The sequence below is a fragment of the Epinephelus fuscoguttatus genome, linkage group LG21, assembly GCF_011397635.1.
Source record: "Epinephelus fuscoguttatus linkage group LG21, E.fuscoguttatus.final_Chr_v1".
Taxonomy (NCBI): domain Eukaryota; kingdom Metazoa; phylum Chordata; class Actinopteri; order Perciformes; family Serranidae; genus Epinephelus; species Epinephelus fuscoguttatus.
Window position 1 is genome coordinate 21,082,791 of NC_064772.1, and position 19,633 is coordinate 21,102,423.

General features: G+C 42.1%; 1 protein-coding gene across 4 annotated transcripts in view; it reads right to left on the reverse strand.

The window, feature by feature from the left end:
- Window positions 1-19,633, reverse strand: part of atp8a2 (ATPase phospholipid transporting 8A2) — a 61,726-nt gene that overhangs the window by 41,794 nt on the left and 299 nt on the right. The window contains exons 2-12 of one of the 4 annotated variants that reach the window (XM_049565340.1): window positions 16,125-16,402; window positions 13,132-13,239; window positions 8,354-8,531; window positions 5,183-5,282; window positions 4,473-4,571; window positions 4,317-4,362; window positions 4,044-4,084; window positions 1,893-1,966; window positions 1,408-1,477; window positions 940-1,067; window positions 365-476 (exon numbers count right to left, since the gene is read on the reverse strand). In XM_049565340.1, coding sequence (XP_049421297.1) covers window positions 365-476; window positions 940-1,067; window positions 1,408-1,477; window positions 1,893-1,966; window positions 4,044-4,084; window positions 4,317-4,362; window positions 4,473-4,571; window positions 5,183-5,282; window positions 8,354-8,531; window positions 13,132-13,239; window positions 16,125-16,167 — 999 coding nt within the window. In that variant the 5' untranslated portion in view covers window positions 16,168-16,402. Of the gene's footprint in view, window positions 1-364; window positions 477-939; window positions 1,068-1,407; window positions 1,478-1,892; window positions 1,967-4,043; window positions 4,085-4,316; window positions 4,363-4,472; window positions 4,572-5,182; window positions 5,283-8,353; window positions 8,532-9,224; window positions 9,466-13,131; window positions 13,240-16,124; window positions 16,403-19,633 lie in introns of those variants that run through there. The other 3 variants (XM_049565341.1, XM_049565342.1, XM_049565343.1) reach the window with 3 other exon arrangements.

Here is a 19,633-nt window from a genome sequence, read left to right on the forward strand (position 1 = left end):
TACAACACAAAGACACTGACATCAAGACGGTGCTGGATGAGGGAACACTTTCACTGAGCTACAATGGTTTCTCTGGGAAGACGTCCACTCGCTGCAGCCTTTGAACACTTTTGCTTCACTAATATAATTTGTCATACACAATTACAAAATCATTTTTGGCAGAAGAATGTGTCAGCAGTCCAAATGCTGTGACTGCTCCCAGTTATGAATGCATCACTCAGTTAAAACCTCTAAATTATTCCTATGAAGTTCACAAGGAAGGACAGATTCTAGTTATTAAATAACATCAAGTCAAACTTGTTTTCAAGGAGTTTTCATGCATTGTACACAATTTACTAAATTCAGACAAGACGCATGGGTTTACCTGCATCAGTTTGGAGTCATGGCCAGTGTAGACAACAATGCCTACAACCCACTGAGTGTTTCTGAGCTGGGCGCCGCGCAGCAACACCTGGTCTGGACCCAGGGGAGCTGGACTGAGAAGAACAAGGGCGGTAATCAGCAACAGAACATGATAAATAAATGCAGATTCAGGGCGCCCTGCATTTTGGGGTTATTTTTGAGTAAATTTGATGCATTTAGAAGGACATTGCTCTTCATACTGTGGGTGTTTTCTTCTTTCACTTCTCGAGCTTTACTTTTTTGCTTCAAAATTTTAGTTTATATAACCCTTTATAAAAGTTAATGTTGTTTTTACAATGACAGGCTGCATGTACCTGGTTGGTTTTAAAATGTTATCTCTTTTGTGCTGGATAAGTCTATACAAATATGAAATCTTTGATAGGTTTACAGTTTTATCCTGCTGTCTTGGCTAGATCTGCTTTACACAAAGATACTATTTGATTTCTATTGACCTGCATATTAATAAAACCACAAAATTTAGCATATCTAATTATGACTAATTGATCAGGGAAAAAACTATGTCTGTGTGTGTCTCACTTCTGGTTCTCCAGCCGCAGTGTGCCAGTGAAGTCATACAGGTGTCTGTTGGGACCTTCACACTCCAGACGACCTGACAGTGCAATCAGATCCTCCAGGGTCTGAAAAGAAGCTGTGAGCGAGAGACCCTGGAAAAAATTAAACAAGACAAGTAAGGGAAAGTTAAACGTGGGTGCAATTTTACAGGATTATCACGTAATACATTACGGAAAAGCAAAACAGGTCACAAACACAAATAAAAAGAGGGGATACAGAATGGACAAGAACGACATGAAACATGATCAGATCTTATTTGTGACCCGTGTGGACGCAAATGTGAGGATTGCGAAGGTTTAATTTGAGACAGAGTCCTGAAAGCCAATGCCAACATTGTTCACCATCTTTTATTAACTTGTTCATTTGCATCCAAACTGCAACAAGTATTAGATGTTTCTAAAACACCACTGACCATGTGCTCCAGTGTCATACCTGTCTGATCTTCAGGTTGGTTTCTCCATCCAAGTTGGAGGTCTCAGTGTAACACATGGCCTGCGGCTCGCTGTGGAGAAGACGCAATAAACACTGATTTGATTAAGGTGATTAATCCATCAATCCAAAGGAAATGAGTCAGTGACAATTTCGAAAATCAAATAATCAACTAGGGAATTTTCTTCTAATATTCACTTTATTAATATCAAAACTACTATTCGACTATTCCACTGCAATTTAAGACATAAATTTATCATTACATATGAATTAATCAAATGACTAGCCAACAGATTTAATGATAATAAGAACTAATCATTATTTGCAGCCCCAAAAACATGGGTACAAAATGGTATAACACACAACAAATGATTACAACACATTTATATTAACATACAAATGTAAATGAGCACACACACACACACACACACACACACACACACACACACACACACACACACACACACTCATACACACTGGAGTCTGACCTGGAGGACACAATAACCATGTCAGCTGGAAGGTGCTGGCCATTGGTCACCTTCACTATGTCTCCTACTGCCACCTTGTGGGCAGGACGCAGCAGTGCAACAGCATGAGAGAAAGTGGGAGGAAGAAAAAGAAGGGTGTTGAGGCAGAGGGTAAGGGGTAATAGGAGGGGTGAGGGAGGACAGAGAGGGGAAACAACAGGCAGGTTAATTAGTGACCAACCAAGAGGCAGCCAATAGAGATAGAAGAAGACTTGAGATAAAGTGACAGCGAGTACAGCAGTGCAAAGCTTTAACTCTTGTGATTAGGCTGCGAGACCAGAATGAGATACAAAGATAACAAGCATGTAGATAAGAGAGAGAAGAAGAGACATTTCTATGACACTTTATATGAGTTCTTCTGTCACGAAAAAGGGAGCAATTCAGTGAAACTAATTGTCAGCACCTCCCTTTAACATGAACATTACTGAGTTAGCGGGGCAGCTGGAGCAAATTCCTTCACCTTTTCTGACCCTAAATAACAAGAGGGCTGCATTCCTGCCCTAAATCGCATAGCAAGAACTCAAGTTTGATTTGATATGAGCTGCTGGACCAAGAATGTACACAGCTGGACTCCGTTAATGGCTACACTCAAGAAAATGGTTGATGCATTTGTTGTTTAAGAATGTACAGTGAGCCTTCATTGTACTGTGACAATGATTTATTTTGCTCAGGTGTGTTTAAATTTGGCAGAGATTGCACTGAAAACTTTGAGCAGGTCAATGACTTAGATGAGCTGCAGACAATCAGAGAAAACCTACTTATTCCACAGACAACATGTGTCTCTGTGAATTACTGGACAAATCACCTACTAATTTACTTGTTATCTGTCCCTAAAACATCAATACTAATTGACAGAGTATCTTTTCACTGCAAGGGAGACAGACAGAGAGACTGCAGTGTAGCCACAAGAAGTTGAACGCCAGAAATCCTGGACACCAAAAGAGGAGAAAATATGGGATAACTTCACAACAGGTGAGACTGAGACCGAAATGTGGCTCCTCTGAGACAAATGAAACCATTTGATGTAAAAAAGGCTAAAACATTTAAGTAGATAATCCCTCATTTAAAAACAACAACTAGACTTTCATTTTATTACAGTGCCTGCTTTTGCAGTATTTCTCATATTTACACTATTATTTGAATGTTTTTGCTTTCACTGATTTAGTTTTGTTTGCTAATCTACTTACATTGTTTTCTATTTTTAGAACAAGTGTATCTTAAAAGCTTGCATTTCTTACATGCTTTTTAGAGTATTACTTCACATTTTCATGCTGTGCCTAAATGACTGATAGAGACAATACTTTTTTAATTGATCTAGTACAAAGAAAGACTACGGCAGCCACAGCAGTTAAAAAAAAAGCTGCAATGTAATCCCTACGGGCAATTTTGCACCATCAATTTAAGTCTATTAAAAGTGCTTGTTTCTGCCACTGACAGGCTCAGACTTTATTAGAAGTGTCTGACACCATTGTGGAAAACTTTTCTTTGTCAAAGAGAAGTCATGTTTTAAAATCTTGTGCCAGGTGATGTGTTGCAGGAAAACTATGGTAAAATGGTAGTCAGAGTTGGAGAGAGGAATGCTGGGAAGAGTCTGTTGTGTTGGAGTACAGAAAGCCTAGCTTAGTGTCATGTAAAACACTTTCAGTGTTTTATTTGGCTAATTTCAACAATGTGGAAAAGTCCATGGATTTTTAAAACGATACTTCTCCTTAAGGGACTCTTGGTTACACACACTAAGATGTTTTTTTTTCTTTGTAGGGTCAAGAATGTTGTCAGACAAGTCTAATAACAATCTGAGCCTCTCAGTGACAAAAACAAGCACTTTGAGTGGATGTAAACCACAATGGCCCACAATTGCCCTTAGGGATTACATTACAGCCTGTTTCACTGCTGCAGCTAACGCAGTCTCGCTCAGTACTGAACCAATTTTAAAAATTGCTGTCTCCATTAGTCACTTACACATAAAATCATAGGAAAATGTTGAAATGTACATTAGTTTCCCTTTAAGCATGTATACAAACTGAACAGTGAAACCGAGGTAGAGAGGAAGGCAAAGCACAGGAGTGATGAGTGAGAGAGCGACACAGATGAAGTCTGTGATGATAGTGATACCTGTTTCCAGATGATCGTCTGCCAGGCTCCGTTCCGCAGCACTGAGAGACAAGGACAACACAGCCATCAGTCAGCCTATAGAGCAGCACTCATACAGTATTCATAGTAGCTAAACTTTTTGTCTGGGGCCTGCACTATAGTGAGTGACAGACAACAGCCATTCACTCAGCCATGAAAGGAAAACAAAACCCACACAAATAGACACGAGCACACTCGTGGAAAAGCGCACAGACAGTTCACGCACATTAGCAAGCACGCACATGCAGACGATACCTGTTGTCTTCTTCTTGTTTACTGTGTTGTCTGCTTTGTGTCTTTTCTGGAAAGACACAAAGATAAAGACAAGTTAGCTTTTAAGATATGATGTTCTCCTTCACTTTAAAGTCTGAAAAGAAGTAACTGTAGAGCAAGTGGTGCTGTGGTACTCACGTAGTCCTCTATGATCTCCTTGATCCCGGCCACAGTGAGGATGAAGATGAGTGGGACCAGTGTGGTGTAGCGACCGGTCGGTGATACATCAGGGATTTGCTGAGAAGAGTCAAGAGAAGCAGCACTCAGAAATCACTGCTGATAGCAAATCTCGAGTAGTTTAAAGAACCCATAAAGGATCACCATAGTGACGCCACAGAAAAAAACATTAGACAAGGCAGCGGAGTGTAATGAGTGTGCTGTATAATGAATCTTTGATGGGTGTGCACAGCCATGTGAGCATGATGGAAGGTGGTGCGACTTTTCGTGAGGCTAACACATAGGAGAGTGCCCGCCTTGTCCTACCATCCGTGGGGAATATAATATTGTTAAGCAATTAGGTACTATTACTAACATCTTATAAATAACAAATATGTATCAGTATATGTGGTGTGACCCATTTGTGAAATATTCATGATTTACACTTAGTTTTTAGTCTCCTCCTTCTGGCTTTCTGAAGAAATGTACCAAAACTTAACTTTTGCCATCCAGAAAACGTCGCTCAATAATCCATAACGCAGTATTTCAAAAATAGCTGGGCCTGTGGGAATCCTGGAATGCTTTAAAACAGACATTTCAGGATGTATCATCTAAAGTCTGTGTGGGCCACAGAAGCAATCTGAAACCAAACGGCACACTGAGCCATTACAGTTGTGTGCGTGGGGTTTTACCTGCATGAGTGCGATGAACAGGAAGAAGGCGTTGGCAGCCCGCCTGATCTGCTCATACAGGAACCGGGGCAGAAAGGTGAGAACCCCATACTTGGTGGTACTGCGAAAGAAAACGAGGAGAAAAGGAGACGTTATGCTCTGTTTACACTCAGACAGATGGAGGCAGCGCCAAGTAGTGCATTAGCAAAAGCAGGATTTCATGCATAAATTGTGTGCTAATGATTTTTTCACCTGACAAGCTCAAACAGCATTACCTTAACGGCTGGGTTTTAATATTGCAGCAGCTGAAAATCTATTCGAAACACTCAATTGTGCCCAGAGAGGGCAAACAGAGCCATTATGGGGTGCACACACATCACAGCTATAAATAGACCGATACTTTAAATCCAGCAATCTATATTTAGACCACAAACCCCATAAAATAGGTGCAAGAAACCTTGACGACCTCAACTTGTCTGTCAATCAGCTGTATTGATTGGACAGCTGTATTGATTAACCTTGTTTTACCTAGGAGCTACCGTAAGAGCTTTTAGAGAGGTTAAAAATACAAAAAGTCAACCTTCAAGTCAAGGCCTGCCTTGTTTTTTCCTGTATGGCCTGAGTGAAAAATAAGAGCTTCTGAAAAGGCATTTGTTTAATGGATGGGGTGTGTTTGTGTTTATGTGTTTGAGTGCAGCAAGTGCAAGTACTGAATGGGAAACCACACCCCCTCCATCACAGTTCAGCATCTCCTAGGAGATGAACCCTTAACCGCTTTTTCCGTGTGCCTCACTCACGCAGACACAAAACTACAAAGAGCAGGACTCTACACACAGGACAGAGTAGCAACAGCTGTTCGTCTGTCACACAGACACACTCGGTGTCCTGACCCTGACGCTCTGAATAACTCAGAGTTGGTGATACTATACCTATGATCCAACAGATAAAGCCGCCTTAATCCAATCAAAGACAAGTGATATCTGACCACACACACACACACACACACACACACACACACACACACACACACACACACATTTCCACTGGACCGCGCGTGCAAAAAAAAAAAGGAAAAACATGAGTTATTTTTCACGCTATAGATGTCCAACTTGCATGTGGTGTTAACAGCTGTTAGCTGCAGGAGTGATGCTCTCCTGCTGCTGGGTGGCTTTGTCTTTTTTTTTTCTTTTTTTTAATACAAAGGTCAGTGTTCTTAGTACATTATAGGCCAAAAGAAAAAAGAAAACACTGGGCTGTCATCAAAGAAGAACACCTCTCAAAGTTGGTGAACACAGGCAGGTAGATTTGTTGAAAATACAAGTGTAAAATAATTGTTTCAATTTCTGTGCCAAGTTTGATTTAATTTCAAGTAACAATAGAATGGAGCATGCGCTATTCAGTTTCACATGATTTACTTAGATTGTTCCATGGCCATTCCTAAGAATAATCAAGCAGGTTACTTTGCGGGAATTGTGCACAGGAGAGCAGCACTAATGCTTAGTATGTATAAACACAACTGTATACAATGAAATATGGAAGTGGAGGACCAGGGGAATAGAGAGACGGTGAGTTGAGTACACAGATAAAAGCTACAAGGCTTTAATCTGAGAAAAATCAATAAGGCTATTGAACCTTTCAAACATAAACTAAAGAGTTACAGGAACACAGGGACATCAGAGGGCACCCCTCCTGGAGCCAGAGTGCTCTTCACTCTCCAATCAGCATGCGGCGAGGGGCAGAACACCACACGTGATCCAATCAGATGAGCCAGGGAGCACTTGCCTTAATCTTATTCGTAGAGCTGAAATAGGCTCTTTTAAAAGTGAAATTAAATCTGCTGACGGTAATGGTAGACCACTGAATGTCAACCGAGTAACGACAAGCTTCCAACTTATAGAATATGAGCCCACTGCTCCCGATGGCGCCAGGCACAGTTAGTACATACAAATAGAAATAATAATAGGTAAAGATAGAGGGGGAATTAAATTGCTGTCAGTCTAAATCAAACTCTAATAGTTTGCCTGACTGCAACTTAGTATTTATGACTACAACCAAGCCCATAAAACATGGAGATGACAGCTGGGATGTTGCTTATAAAAGTGACGTCTCCACTACAGTATGTGACATTTGGCCCAGCTAATGACTCTGCCTACTACATACAATCAGGGTATTCAATCAGATAATCACTGCTGAACCATGGGAAGCCACATCGGCACATTATGTGAAATATTATAAAGTGTAGTCCAAGATTTGCATTCCTCCCTACAAAAATCACACCCTCAAGGTCTGAGAAAGACACAGCTAAGGCGCTTTCTGACAATTGTGTAAAAACATGTGAGCGTAGTTACTTTACTTTCATTGGCAGCCTTAAATATTCATTCGGACACACTGATTAAGCAACACGGTCATATTAAGTTGTTTAGCCAAGCACTTTTCCACTGAGATTCTTGAGTGGACTTCAGGACTTCAGGACTTTAGGTGACATACATCAGCCTCACCCGTCGGGGGCCGCTGCAGAGTTGTAACTTAATAGGTTAGTTATTAAATAGCCTTATCTATAGAGTTTCACCTGTGAAATTTTAGTAATTGTAAAACAAAATACAAAAAGTTTTTCATTTAGGTTACTGCGATACTGTGAAACTGAAAGAAAGGCAAATGTTTAAGAGAGAAATAAAGCAAATTCTCAGTGGTCCAAAGTCTACTTGTCACACATGGTATGATGGGAAGAAAAGCATACAAACAGGCTGTCCTTTAACCTGACAACATTGGAGAAAAGCCCCCCTGAGCAAACATCCACAATGCTGGAGTGTCCTTTAGCAAGACACAGAATTCCTACAAGCTGACGCTGCACTTTGACATCAGGCAAGCAAACACATGAACTTGTGTTTAAATAAATCCAGCCAAGATGTGCTTATCACCCTCTGATTTAACACAAAATAAATAAAAAGTATCAGATAACATAACCGGAGCTTTCATAAGTCTGATATCAAGGCAATACTTTGCTTTGGATTAAAGCTTATGCAAAGTAAAACACTAAATTAGTTTTGATACACTACTCTCTCTGCTGGCTGCTCACCAAGCAGGCTAATATTTAACTTTCAGTGCACATTGTAGAAATCATTGCAAACAAGCCACACAGCATGCATCACACAGCAAAACGTGCAGTTGACAGAAGTCCAAAGTGACACCTACCTGACATGGTTGTCGCAGAACTTGGTGTTCTGGGGCCGGTTGAGCAGCACCGTCCGCGCGGTGGCGTCTACAGGATCCGCCTGGGAAGTGGTCCCGGACATCTCATCATCTGCCTTGCGGTAACCGCCGGACGAGCAAGCAGGTCCTGCACCGTTGGATTGATGGGAGAGAGGCGAGGCTGAGTGAATGCGAGCGAGAGACAGTGAGACAGAGATAGAGAGAGAGGGAGGGAGAGAGAGACAGAGACATGGACGGGAGACGTGGTTTACGGCTCAAAAGCGAAGGCGACCAATTAGTACTAGAGGCTACTGTATGCTGATGTATGCTGAAGCCGGCGGGGTCGATTCAATGACGTTTCCCGTTATAAACACCCCCCCTTGTCTTTCAGTATTATTATGCAGGTACCGTCAATGCACACACGCGCGTTTCGCGACGCCCACGGGACCCCCCGCGTATAATGGATGTGCTGAGGGATGCACAATGGCGAACAAACACACCGAGTTTGTCTGTTTTATCAGCACGTCAACTTGTCCATATGCAACACAGAGAAGACCGGGCGCACATCGCGGCTGTCATTACACTACAGGCACAAATTATCCCAAAAAGTGACACGAGAGGATGCAACACGCTTCTCCTGCAGACTCCCTGCGTCCCGCCCGCCTGGCTTTGTCATCTCCAACCATTTTAACGCGTCGTGATCTCCGCGCATTCACCCCCGCATGAGCTCCAGGAGCGGGACATTTCTCATCCTTGAGTGCGCCTAATGACGGGAGAATATTTGTAGTTCTGCAGGGACATTGTAGGGGAAGTGGGAGCAATGCAAACAGGTCTGGACGGCACAGTTTATTCAGCTGGTACAACAACGGCGGACCTGGGCGAGGACAGATGCAGCAGCACGCCCGTGCCCGTGCCTCCTCGCTCCTCCTTCGGCCCTGCTGAAGAGGAAGCTCCCGGCCCCGGTAACAGATAGTGTCCCGCCAAGCTCCGCAGCCGTGTCATCTGGCCACCTGCCGTTTCGGGACGCCTTTTTATGCGGGCGCGATTTGCAGTTTGATGCTGAGCGGCTCACTACTGCCGGTGCAGACAACAAGAGGGAGCCATATGGAGCTCCTTCAGTGCTGCGGAGGGGCAAAGCCGGGGCTCCACTTTTAAAGGGCCAGAAGCCTGATATCGCCTTGAGGTCTTGCGGTCAGACAGATGGGTCAAATGACATCGCCGAGGCAGGAACCATCCATCAGGAGATCACTTCATGTCGCTTCACTTCCACCGCGCAACAGCAGTGTCCACTAACTACAAGTCTCTGCTCTTTCTCATTAGTTTGCACAGATGCAGATAGTTTGTGTCAGACTGCATCTCCAGTAATGAGATAAGATATAACAATTATATCTGGAAAGCCACAGGTAAGCCTTTACCAAAATCATGTTATTATTCTGATAATATAGCCCGTGCAGTGTGCCTGTAGTGCTCAATTGTTAATATATGGTGAGCTGCATAATAAGGTTATTTGTGCGGATTGTTGCAGGCCTATCTTTTCTTAGGATCTGGGCATTGTGTGCCTGTCTGTGAGTGAGCTTGTAAGTTAAAACAACAACAGCCTAATTGCATAAATAATTTAGGATCGAATAAACACTGCAGGCTTTAGCAGATTGAGTTTCCACAGTCCTGAATCTCTATTTCTGCAGCACTATAATCCCACATTTAACGGATCATTCTCTCCCCTCATCAATAACCAAAATAGCATTATATTCCACTCAAGCTTGTTATTCTGAAGCAGGCGAGGAACTGTAAAACGACCCAGATAAAAGCCAGTCAGGTTTATCTACCTGATGTGCTATCATCACCACTGACATGGCAGACTTCCACTTTACCACACACAGAAAGTCGTGTGTGTTAAAAGGAAACAGCTCCAATAACTGCATCTTTTTGAGTGCTATTTAAAGGGTGCTATCATATCATATCATATCTATCCTATCTAAAGGGGAGATATTACTTTGGTTTAAAACTCCAACCACAGTATAGTGCTATAGCACACCAGCCTGCAAAGTGTCTGCACGAGGAAGAGAGCAAGGGTCAAAGTCTATCCAAGCAAAATGATAATAAGCAGCCTATCCCTCATCGCTATATTTCCAACCAAGTTATTACCTCTGGACCTAACAGAGCAATAAGTCACAATCACAGCTCAGCACTCCACACTGCAAATGGCACAGGGGTCAATCAAGATAGCGAGTGATTGTAAGGAAATGATTAAGAAGGTTAAAAGGTAGTGAAGGGCGATGCACATGGTTACCTGCAATGTCTTCTTTCCCTTTCCTTTTTGTACCTTTCTCTCTTCCTCATGAATCGTCTACACTTTCTATACCTTGTTGCTTATTTCTGTTCATGCAGCACTGTTTACTGTACTCTCAACCCCTCCTTACCTCCACCTTTTAACCCTCTAGATCCTACCTTTCCAAGCACATCAATAATGGCTTTCTCAGCAGCCCACTTCAGCTCTGATTCATTTCTGAAGAGATCAATGGCTCGGTTCCTCATCTCTGATGGAGAACAGGCTCAGTCACCTCCGTAACTTATTACTGATGCACCACTGATGAGTCAGCAGCAAACCCCAGCAGCGCACAGTCAGGGCAATTACACATGAAGCACCCAGGCTGGCCGGACAGGTACCATAGGTCTGATAACCTGCAGCCAGAGCAGGTAAGACTAGACCAATCCGCCCTCAACAACTGATCTCAAACTAGCGAGATACGCCAGCTACCCATTTAGTTGGTGAAGCTTAAACAGCAAATATCCCCTTTCTTAAAAACAATGCTACACATTAATTAGCCAAACTTCCGTGCATTATGTAGAGGAGCTTAACAGCCCTTTTACTGTCTCTCCAACAAGAACATGTGTGTCATTAGAAGCCTATTAAACTAAAAACATTTTATACAGTGGGTAGATAAAATTACCGGTTCCGCTATCAGTGAGCAGAACAAGGACAATGCAGTCTGAAAATGCAGGCAATTAAATCCATCATGCATATCATTTGAAGAAGATGTCACTCATCACACGCTTCATAATATCTTAATATGGAGTATTAACTTCTGGGCTGAGCCCAAGCTGCCCTGGCCTTGAGCCAAAGTTTCACTGTTAAAAAGTAGGCTAGGCTACTGAATAATGGATAGAGACGGGCTGCATAATTCATCTACATTTTACAGTATGGCAGAGCATATTTCACCAGATGCTCTGCCTTGGTGTTGTGCCCCAGTCTTCACTCAAGAAATGGCTCACATGTCAGCCACTATTGCGGTGTCTCCCTCTGCGGCTGTGTCAATTAGTGCAACTGCCAGAACTGCGTCTTAAATGACACCGATATAGCTTTTGGAAATGCTTGCACGTTTAATTGAATCTCGTCTAATAGAGATGCACTTCATATCTTCTAAACACCCAGCCCAGGGCGGAAATGAGCCAGAAAGGAAAGAACAACTAATCATAACAGCAGTTATAGTAGAATAGCTACAATTATCCCCAGCTGTCTGAGCACTCCAACCCCCACAAGCAACACTGAGGACACACACTCTGGCTGTTTACACATTTTTATCATCGGAAAACTGTCAAAACATTTAAAATGCAATTGCACTTGGGCAGCTAAATGAGCATGGCAAATCAGAGTGTATTGCATATACTGTGCATATGAATCCTCTAACAGCCACAGGCCCTGTAAAAGTGTTCTTGAGCTAAACACTCAACCACAACCACCTTAATTAGTTTTCACAACTAATGAAATAAACAAAACATAAAATATCTTTCCCCACACACTTCCATCCAGCCAACAATAATGCTGTGTGGTTAGAAATGCATTACCAACAGAGCATCGTCTGCCTGAGCGAACCCTACGTCCCATGGCTGTCCTGGCCTCAAGACCTGCAGGCCCTATTTGCAGGTCCTCGTTTAACTAGCCTCAAGCATTCCCAGTGGGTCCTTTGTCACCGTAACAGAGTAGGAAGTAAGGAAAGAAAGCCTCTTACGCACCAAGTTTACGAGCATGATAATCCCTTCTGTGTCTGCTCTGCAACTTCACCTGCTGCTAAGCCATAACCTGGTAATCCTACAGGTGACACTGCGGCACGCACACAAATACACATTACACTGATGTATGCATATGCATATACATACACACACTGACACTGTTTTATGAGTACACTCACACACACACACACACACACACACACACACACACACACGCAGAGTCGAACATACATCTTTTAATGCCAGAAAACATGCAAGGCCCCGACATGCTGCTAGTCCCCTGTCCCCTGTCTAACATCTCAGTCACTTATGTGTCATACACACATGCAGCAGTGTTCATGTACATGCTCTGTTCAGGCATGCCATGGCAACACATGCATGTGTCGTGTTCTACAGCATGCAGATGTGTCTATATTGACAGTTTTGCTTATTGACCCCAGTGCATATTGATCTGTCTTCATCGGCATGGTCTGACATGAGTGGCCACCCCACTATCAACAAGCACATGCAGTGAAAGGGTTATTTCCTGTTCAGCATTCATCACTCCAGGCCCCAAGGAGCTACAGATTATTCAAGGTCCACAGCAGATATTTCGTGTCTAAACCTTTTCAGACAAGAACCAGAGACACTCTAGTAGGTGACTAGACATTGTAGCTCTTGAGGGCCGGGGGTTGGGAGACACCTGCTCCTAGCCGTTGCGCATGGCCACATGCACCTTGGGACTCCAGACACAAATGGGGCGTCATCCAGTCTAATTCGAGCAAACTCACTTTTGTCAAACCTGTCTGTGAGGCGGGCACGCATGGTAGCGCCGGTGCCCTCGCCTGGGTCCTGCGGTTCAGAAGCCTCCTGCCTAATGGTGGTCAACACTAACTGCTCTGTGGGTGCCAGAGAGGCCGCGGCAGGAGAAAACAACACACACAAGACAAGGAGTCAATATACACATACCGCACACAACACATCTGTGTCAATAACTGAACTGTAAATGTGTTTGTATTTGCCCATCGCTGGAGGCATTGATAGTCAGGTGAGATTCATGCCTGCAGGTGAAATATGTTGGCCCCGAAGAGTTGCATACGGACATAGACTTGACCAAAACCTTGTGGCTTGCACAGGAGCGCCCCCCTGTGTCCAAAATACGTAAATACATCACTGCTGCAATTTATTAGGCCTCTCTCTATCTCTCAATAGGCATCTTCAGTAGCTTGGCAGCCATGACAACCGGTCATTATCTTTCCAAAACAGATGTATTGTTGACAGTTGGCTGAGCTGCATGACTCGCATAAACTAGACACATCAACAAAGGGACAAGATGTGCCCTCACATTTAAATACAAATCCTATGGGCTGTCCAGGACTGTCTGCAAAAACTGTAAGACATCTCCATTACAGTTTGTTTAGCTTCTGTGACATAAGGGTAAAATCATTTTTTCTACAGTATAATATGCTTTTTCAACCAGTGTGAGAAGTGCTTTATGTGCTTGTGAGTAGACCACTTATGTATAAAAGGTGCAAATGTTGGTTTGAGTTTGTATCACCTTCTATTTATGGTCTTCCTACATACAAACAAGTACAAATATTACTCTGTGTGTGAATGTGTTTCAGAGTGTGTGAGTAAATGTGACAGATTGGTAGCCGCAGACGTCATTGCCAGGGATATGGCAGCTCACTAATTGGAGCAAAGAAGCAAGAGGTCAGGCTCCAAGAGATTACTGTAAAGGCAGCAAAGCGAATCCAGGAGAGAACACATGTACATACTGGAGTACCCCTCCACATCCACCCTGATATGCTTTAAATACAGCAATAGTAAACACTCTTATACAATTTTCAGACACCAGAAACCAAAACAAATGCCCACTAGAGATCCTTAAAGTCCCACATTAATTGCTCTGATACAAACAAGAAGAAAAACACATGACTAGGTCAGTACTGGATGTAAAACAAATAACTGACAACAGAGATGTGACTCATTTGTGAGGCCTTATGATATTATATATAATTAAAACTTACAAATATGATGGCAAATATTATATACCTTTTGTCACTATACAGTCAAAAATGTACACCTCTACCTTTTGAAACTGGTGCTGAACCATTTTAACCTTTGACCTGCCTTCTGGTAAAAATGTGCTACCCCCAGTGTCAAAAGATCGAGTATTCGAGTATTCTTTTAACAACAAATAAATTTCTGGGAAACTCTGGCCTGAAGACAGTGTGGCCCAGTTGGCGCTCATCTCTGCTCCAAATTTGCCCTGCTTACTATTTCTGGAAGCTGCATGAGGCATGCAGCCACACATATGCGCACACACACACACAACAGCAAAGCAGCCCGACAATATGTGCCAGTCACTATTATAAGCCACTGGATGAGCCAAACACATGCTCCTCTCTTCCAGGACAATCCAATCCGATGTCAGTTTGCCATGTGTGAAGTCATCCGAGGCAGCTTTTTGTTTTAAAAATCCCCCTCCTCTCTCCAGCTCCTACTCTGACGAGAATATGAGGCATCTTCTCCCAAAAAGTGAGACTATAGCCCTCACCATACAGTTTGTCATGGGGGATTTATTTGAATTAACAGTCTTGGACTCATACAGACACAGTCCCTCCGAGCAACTGCCTTAACCATCTCTTTCCAACACATGCATGGGCGCAGGTTTCGTTTCAACATCTGGGGACACAAATATGAAACGAGATTTGGGGGTCCTCTGCTGGAAAATATCAGACAAAATTGTGGGAGGAGTGGACAGATTCCAAGGTCTGGACCTTGGCAATTAATGTCCTGCATTCTGGTGAATTTCTATGCACCAATTTGTGCCCTTTCTGTATTAATTTATGCTGTAAATGTCTTATTTTGACAAAATAAACCCCCTGTGCTACCTTCATGTTCTTATTGAGGGGGGCATGTCTCCTGCATCCCCCTGAAATCTACACCTTTGAAGACATGAGTGTGTAAATTGCTGTGATGTAAAACAGGTCCTGGATGTGTGGATGGCCTTCAGGTCAGGTGAGCTTCATTACTGGACGGGCTCAGAAAGAGAAACTCTCTTTAGACGGTCACGTGGATTTTAAGTCGGCGAGGTAATAGGCTGTTCTTTGACTGATCTATGGGATCTGGCTTTGACGTTTGAAATGCAAAATAAGTTCCCTTTGAACACTTGGATATGGACTAATTTAGACGAGTCATTCCATGCGAAAGTATCCAATATGATGCGATCCAGGAGGTCTCGATACAAGAGACTGTTGCAACAAAATTATATAATACCATAATGATGCCATAGGAAACACAGTGCATTGAATTCAGAGTAATAAGGTCACACAACAAATCACGTTCATCCTATCAAGAATAAATGTTATGTTTTCGTTAAGGCACAGCACAGATAACTCCGCTTGTTTATATAAATATCCCATCTTATTATATAAAGGGCAGACGGTGCTACCTTAAGCAGGCACCTGCAGTCTGCTTGCCCTTGCATCACCAACCGGTGCCAAAAACCGAGCGAGACTGGAGGATAAACACCGGTACAGCAAGTCACCCCACATGCATGCCGCAGTCCCAGACAACACCGATCCCCGTTATTATGCCAAGCACATCTCAAAGAGGCCTACGCACGATTATATACAGGCCGCTATACCCTCTATAATGACAAGCCTGTCATCGACACTGATATTAACACGGTTTGACAGTGACAGATCACGATTTAAGCGGGCGGAACCTTGACAGAGCAGATATTGAGCAAGGTGTTTGTTGTTGTTTTATAGCTTACCTCCCTCACTGTGTATCTTCTTGGCTCTCCGGTTGAAATACATCTTGCTGGTGGTGAAGGACTGTCAGAGAGGCTGGGACGGGGAGGCCGCAGCGGTGGCATGCTCATGGCTCACCGACAGAGCAGGGGAAGGCTGCTCCAGGCCCGGGCTGCGACCGCCGCTGCTGCTGCTGCTCAGGGACCATTATTTCTCGGCAGGACCGCGGAGGTAATGTTGTGAAGGGTAGCTTCAGCCAGCGTCGAGTCAGGCGCAGTGAAGTAAGTGCTACTTCCGGTCACTGCTTTCAAAATAAAGTACGTTACAGTAAAGACTCAAGGGGAATGCGCTCCATCTTCAGTGTAATAAATAACGTTCTTTTTACCTGTCAGCATGCACAGTTCAATCATGTGACAATACAATTGTGGATATGTGTAGCCACATTTGCAAGATCAACGTTACAAGCTATTTTAAACAAATATTATCTAGAAAATACTTCACATTTTTTTGAACATTTAATACTACATTAACACAACATTTACAGCCTATAAAAATTGGACAGACCTGAGGAAACTGGCAGATAAAGGTGTCACAGTTTACTATAGATCTGAAGACATACACAAGCATCTAAATTGCCTTTGTATCACTAATAATAATAGTACCTTCCTATTTTGTTTGTTTTTATCACGTCCCGCTTGCTATATATATGTAATACTTTATTGTCTCATATGATATTTTTTGTTTGTCATGTATGATGCATCTTAAAGCACATTGAGATTACGCTTGTCGTATGAAATGTGCTCTATCAATAAAGTTGACTTGACTTTGTGGTTTTTACAAATGGGCTTTTTTCATCAAATAGCCTACATTGCTCTTTTTTGGACACAATAATGTCTTTATTTTTTATTTACTTGAAGCCAAAGAAAGTTTTAAAAGACCACAAATTAAGAAATAAACCCTTATGACCATCATATATCTCTGTATTTGACGATATCATGGAAGTAATACATTATACTTTTACTTCTTCTGATGTGTACCATTTGAGACACTGCTGTTTTATTCTTAGTCACATTGCACTTCAGCAGAAATAATTAGCTGATTATCAATTAGTAACATAATGCAAAAATCTGAAATTGTTTTAGTCAATTCTTGAAACTATTTGTCTTTTTTTTACTATTGTAAATTAAATTTGTAAAACAAAACAATAAAACAACCTGGGGTTTAGTAAACGTTAAAAAGCATTTGTCAGTATCTGATTTTATTAACCAAATGATACATTGACAAATGAGAAAGTAAGTGGCATATTAATTGACATGAACATAATTGTTAGTTTCAGCTCCCATTTATAAAGTGACTTCAACCGTTTCACTTACATGCTTCTAAGAAGTTATCCGTGAACCTTTATTTTGAAGGACAACTATCAAACTTCCGGTCCTGTCCTGTGTGGCTTGATCACATGGGTGTCCATTCAGTTGAGCCACAGAGGCGCGCATCGCATGATGTGATGCGTGCGCGCAGTGTCCTCTGGGCGCTAAGTATGAGATTGAGTATAACGGGCATTTTTTAATGCTATTGTATCAATTTATCAAAAAAATTAACACTCACAAAAAAAGATGAAAGGTTTTCGTATTGCAGTTTTTATGACATATGGTAATCTGCTTCAGAGATGACTGAAATGTATCTGTAACAGAAAGCATGTTTTATTATACAACTGCTTATCATTTAAAGGGGTTATCAGTAAATGGTAAAATGTAGTTTAACAGTTGCATTAGTAGAGAAGAGTCATTAGTCATCAAGCTGCCTTTATAATAAAAAGTTACACATCAACATCAAATTATTAAAGTCAAAGGTGTTGTAGTGGGGGGTCTGGTTATCCAGGGCTCGAATGGGAGGGGGGCCCTAGAAAAGTTTGGTTTTGTCTGCATTTTTTTTTTATTTCTAAATAATTAGTGCCATAACTAAATTAAAGTTGGTTTTAAACAATGGTGAATGCCCTTTAGTCCTCTCACCCCTTAAAGGCAGAGAATGGTTTAGTCCACCCCTGCACTAGGATTAATCTCTAAATGCAGCCAGAGCCAAATGAGTGACTGTATATCCTGCTGCAGCACCAAAGTACACTGTCATGTCTTTCCTAAGAAAGGAAAAGTGAGGTTCCAAAAAAAGAAAAGAAAGGACAGGGAAAGGAGCAAACTGACCTTGGAAAAAAAATAGGAGCATGAGAGACCTGGATCAAGAGAGAAAGGGCAGTGGGCCACAAAAACTGCATATGTGTCACAGTAATGAGTCCTAAAACCTGTAAATGAGTTAGCATTTTTGTACTCCTGGTTCCTTCTTCTCAAAGTCAGTGGGTTTTTTAATAAGTCTTTGGCTAGATGCCTGAAATAAGGTCTGTGGTTAACACAAGCTTAAGAGATGGCTTTTGTGTGCCATAAAATGGTAAACAAGTGGCTAAGTGACACTGAAGCACATCATCACACCGAGCACAGCTTTAAAGTCTGTTGTGGTAGGGATGTTAAGATGTGCGACTGTGGTACCCAGCTGGCACACGGCTGTCCTTCAACATTTAAATTAGAGTTGTACCGATACCGATACCAGTATTGGAAATGCCTCCGATACTGCCTAAAATGCGGTATTGGGTATCAGCGAGTACAGCCTATGACCAATCTGATACCACGTAATGCCTCACGTCGTTACGCATACGCACGCTACAGGCAAATGAAACGGAAACAGAGTGGTGTTTAAATAGCATTCATGTCAAATGTCTTTTTTACCAAATTGTGTGGCTGCACTTTAACCTGTGTCTTGATCCGTGTCAACACTGGATAATAATAATAAAAAAGTTTTATGGCATTAATTCTACTATTATGTATTTATTTCTTCATATTTTACATAGAGTTTTAGGAGTTGAGACATACAACAATTCATATCCCATCCATTTTTATTTTACACGCACGTATCGGATCGGTACTCAGTATCGGCAGATACCTAAGGTTCAGGGATTGGAATCGGTATCGGGAAGGAAAAAGTGGCATCGGTACATCTCTAATTTAAATATGGTTGAAATTATGTCAGTTATTGTTTCAACATTCAAAACAATGTTTAAGTTTATGAAACAACATTGCGAAATTGATGTTGAATCATCTTTCAAAATCAAAACACAATTCAACAGTGATTCAACCATACAGTTTAGCTTTTTACTCCTGGCGATTACATTTAGGGTTCAAAAATAATGAATGGGGTATTAATGTGTGAAGATTAGCTTGTTGAACAAATTGCATATCATAAATGTTTGTTTGCCGAGGAGCTTATTTTTTATGATTATCTAAAATCCAATGGAAAAATCCCACTGGCTTTTCGGTGAGGGAACCAGGACGACACAAACTTCATGCTGGCCTAAATAAAAACTTAGGGCCCAGAAATTAGTGCTACGCCCCTGATCAAAGTTAGCTAACATTGGCTAATTAGCCTTCATGGCCCACTAGTCCAACCACGGGCTGTATTTTTGCCCAACTTGTAATTGTTAGAGGAATAA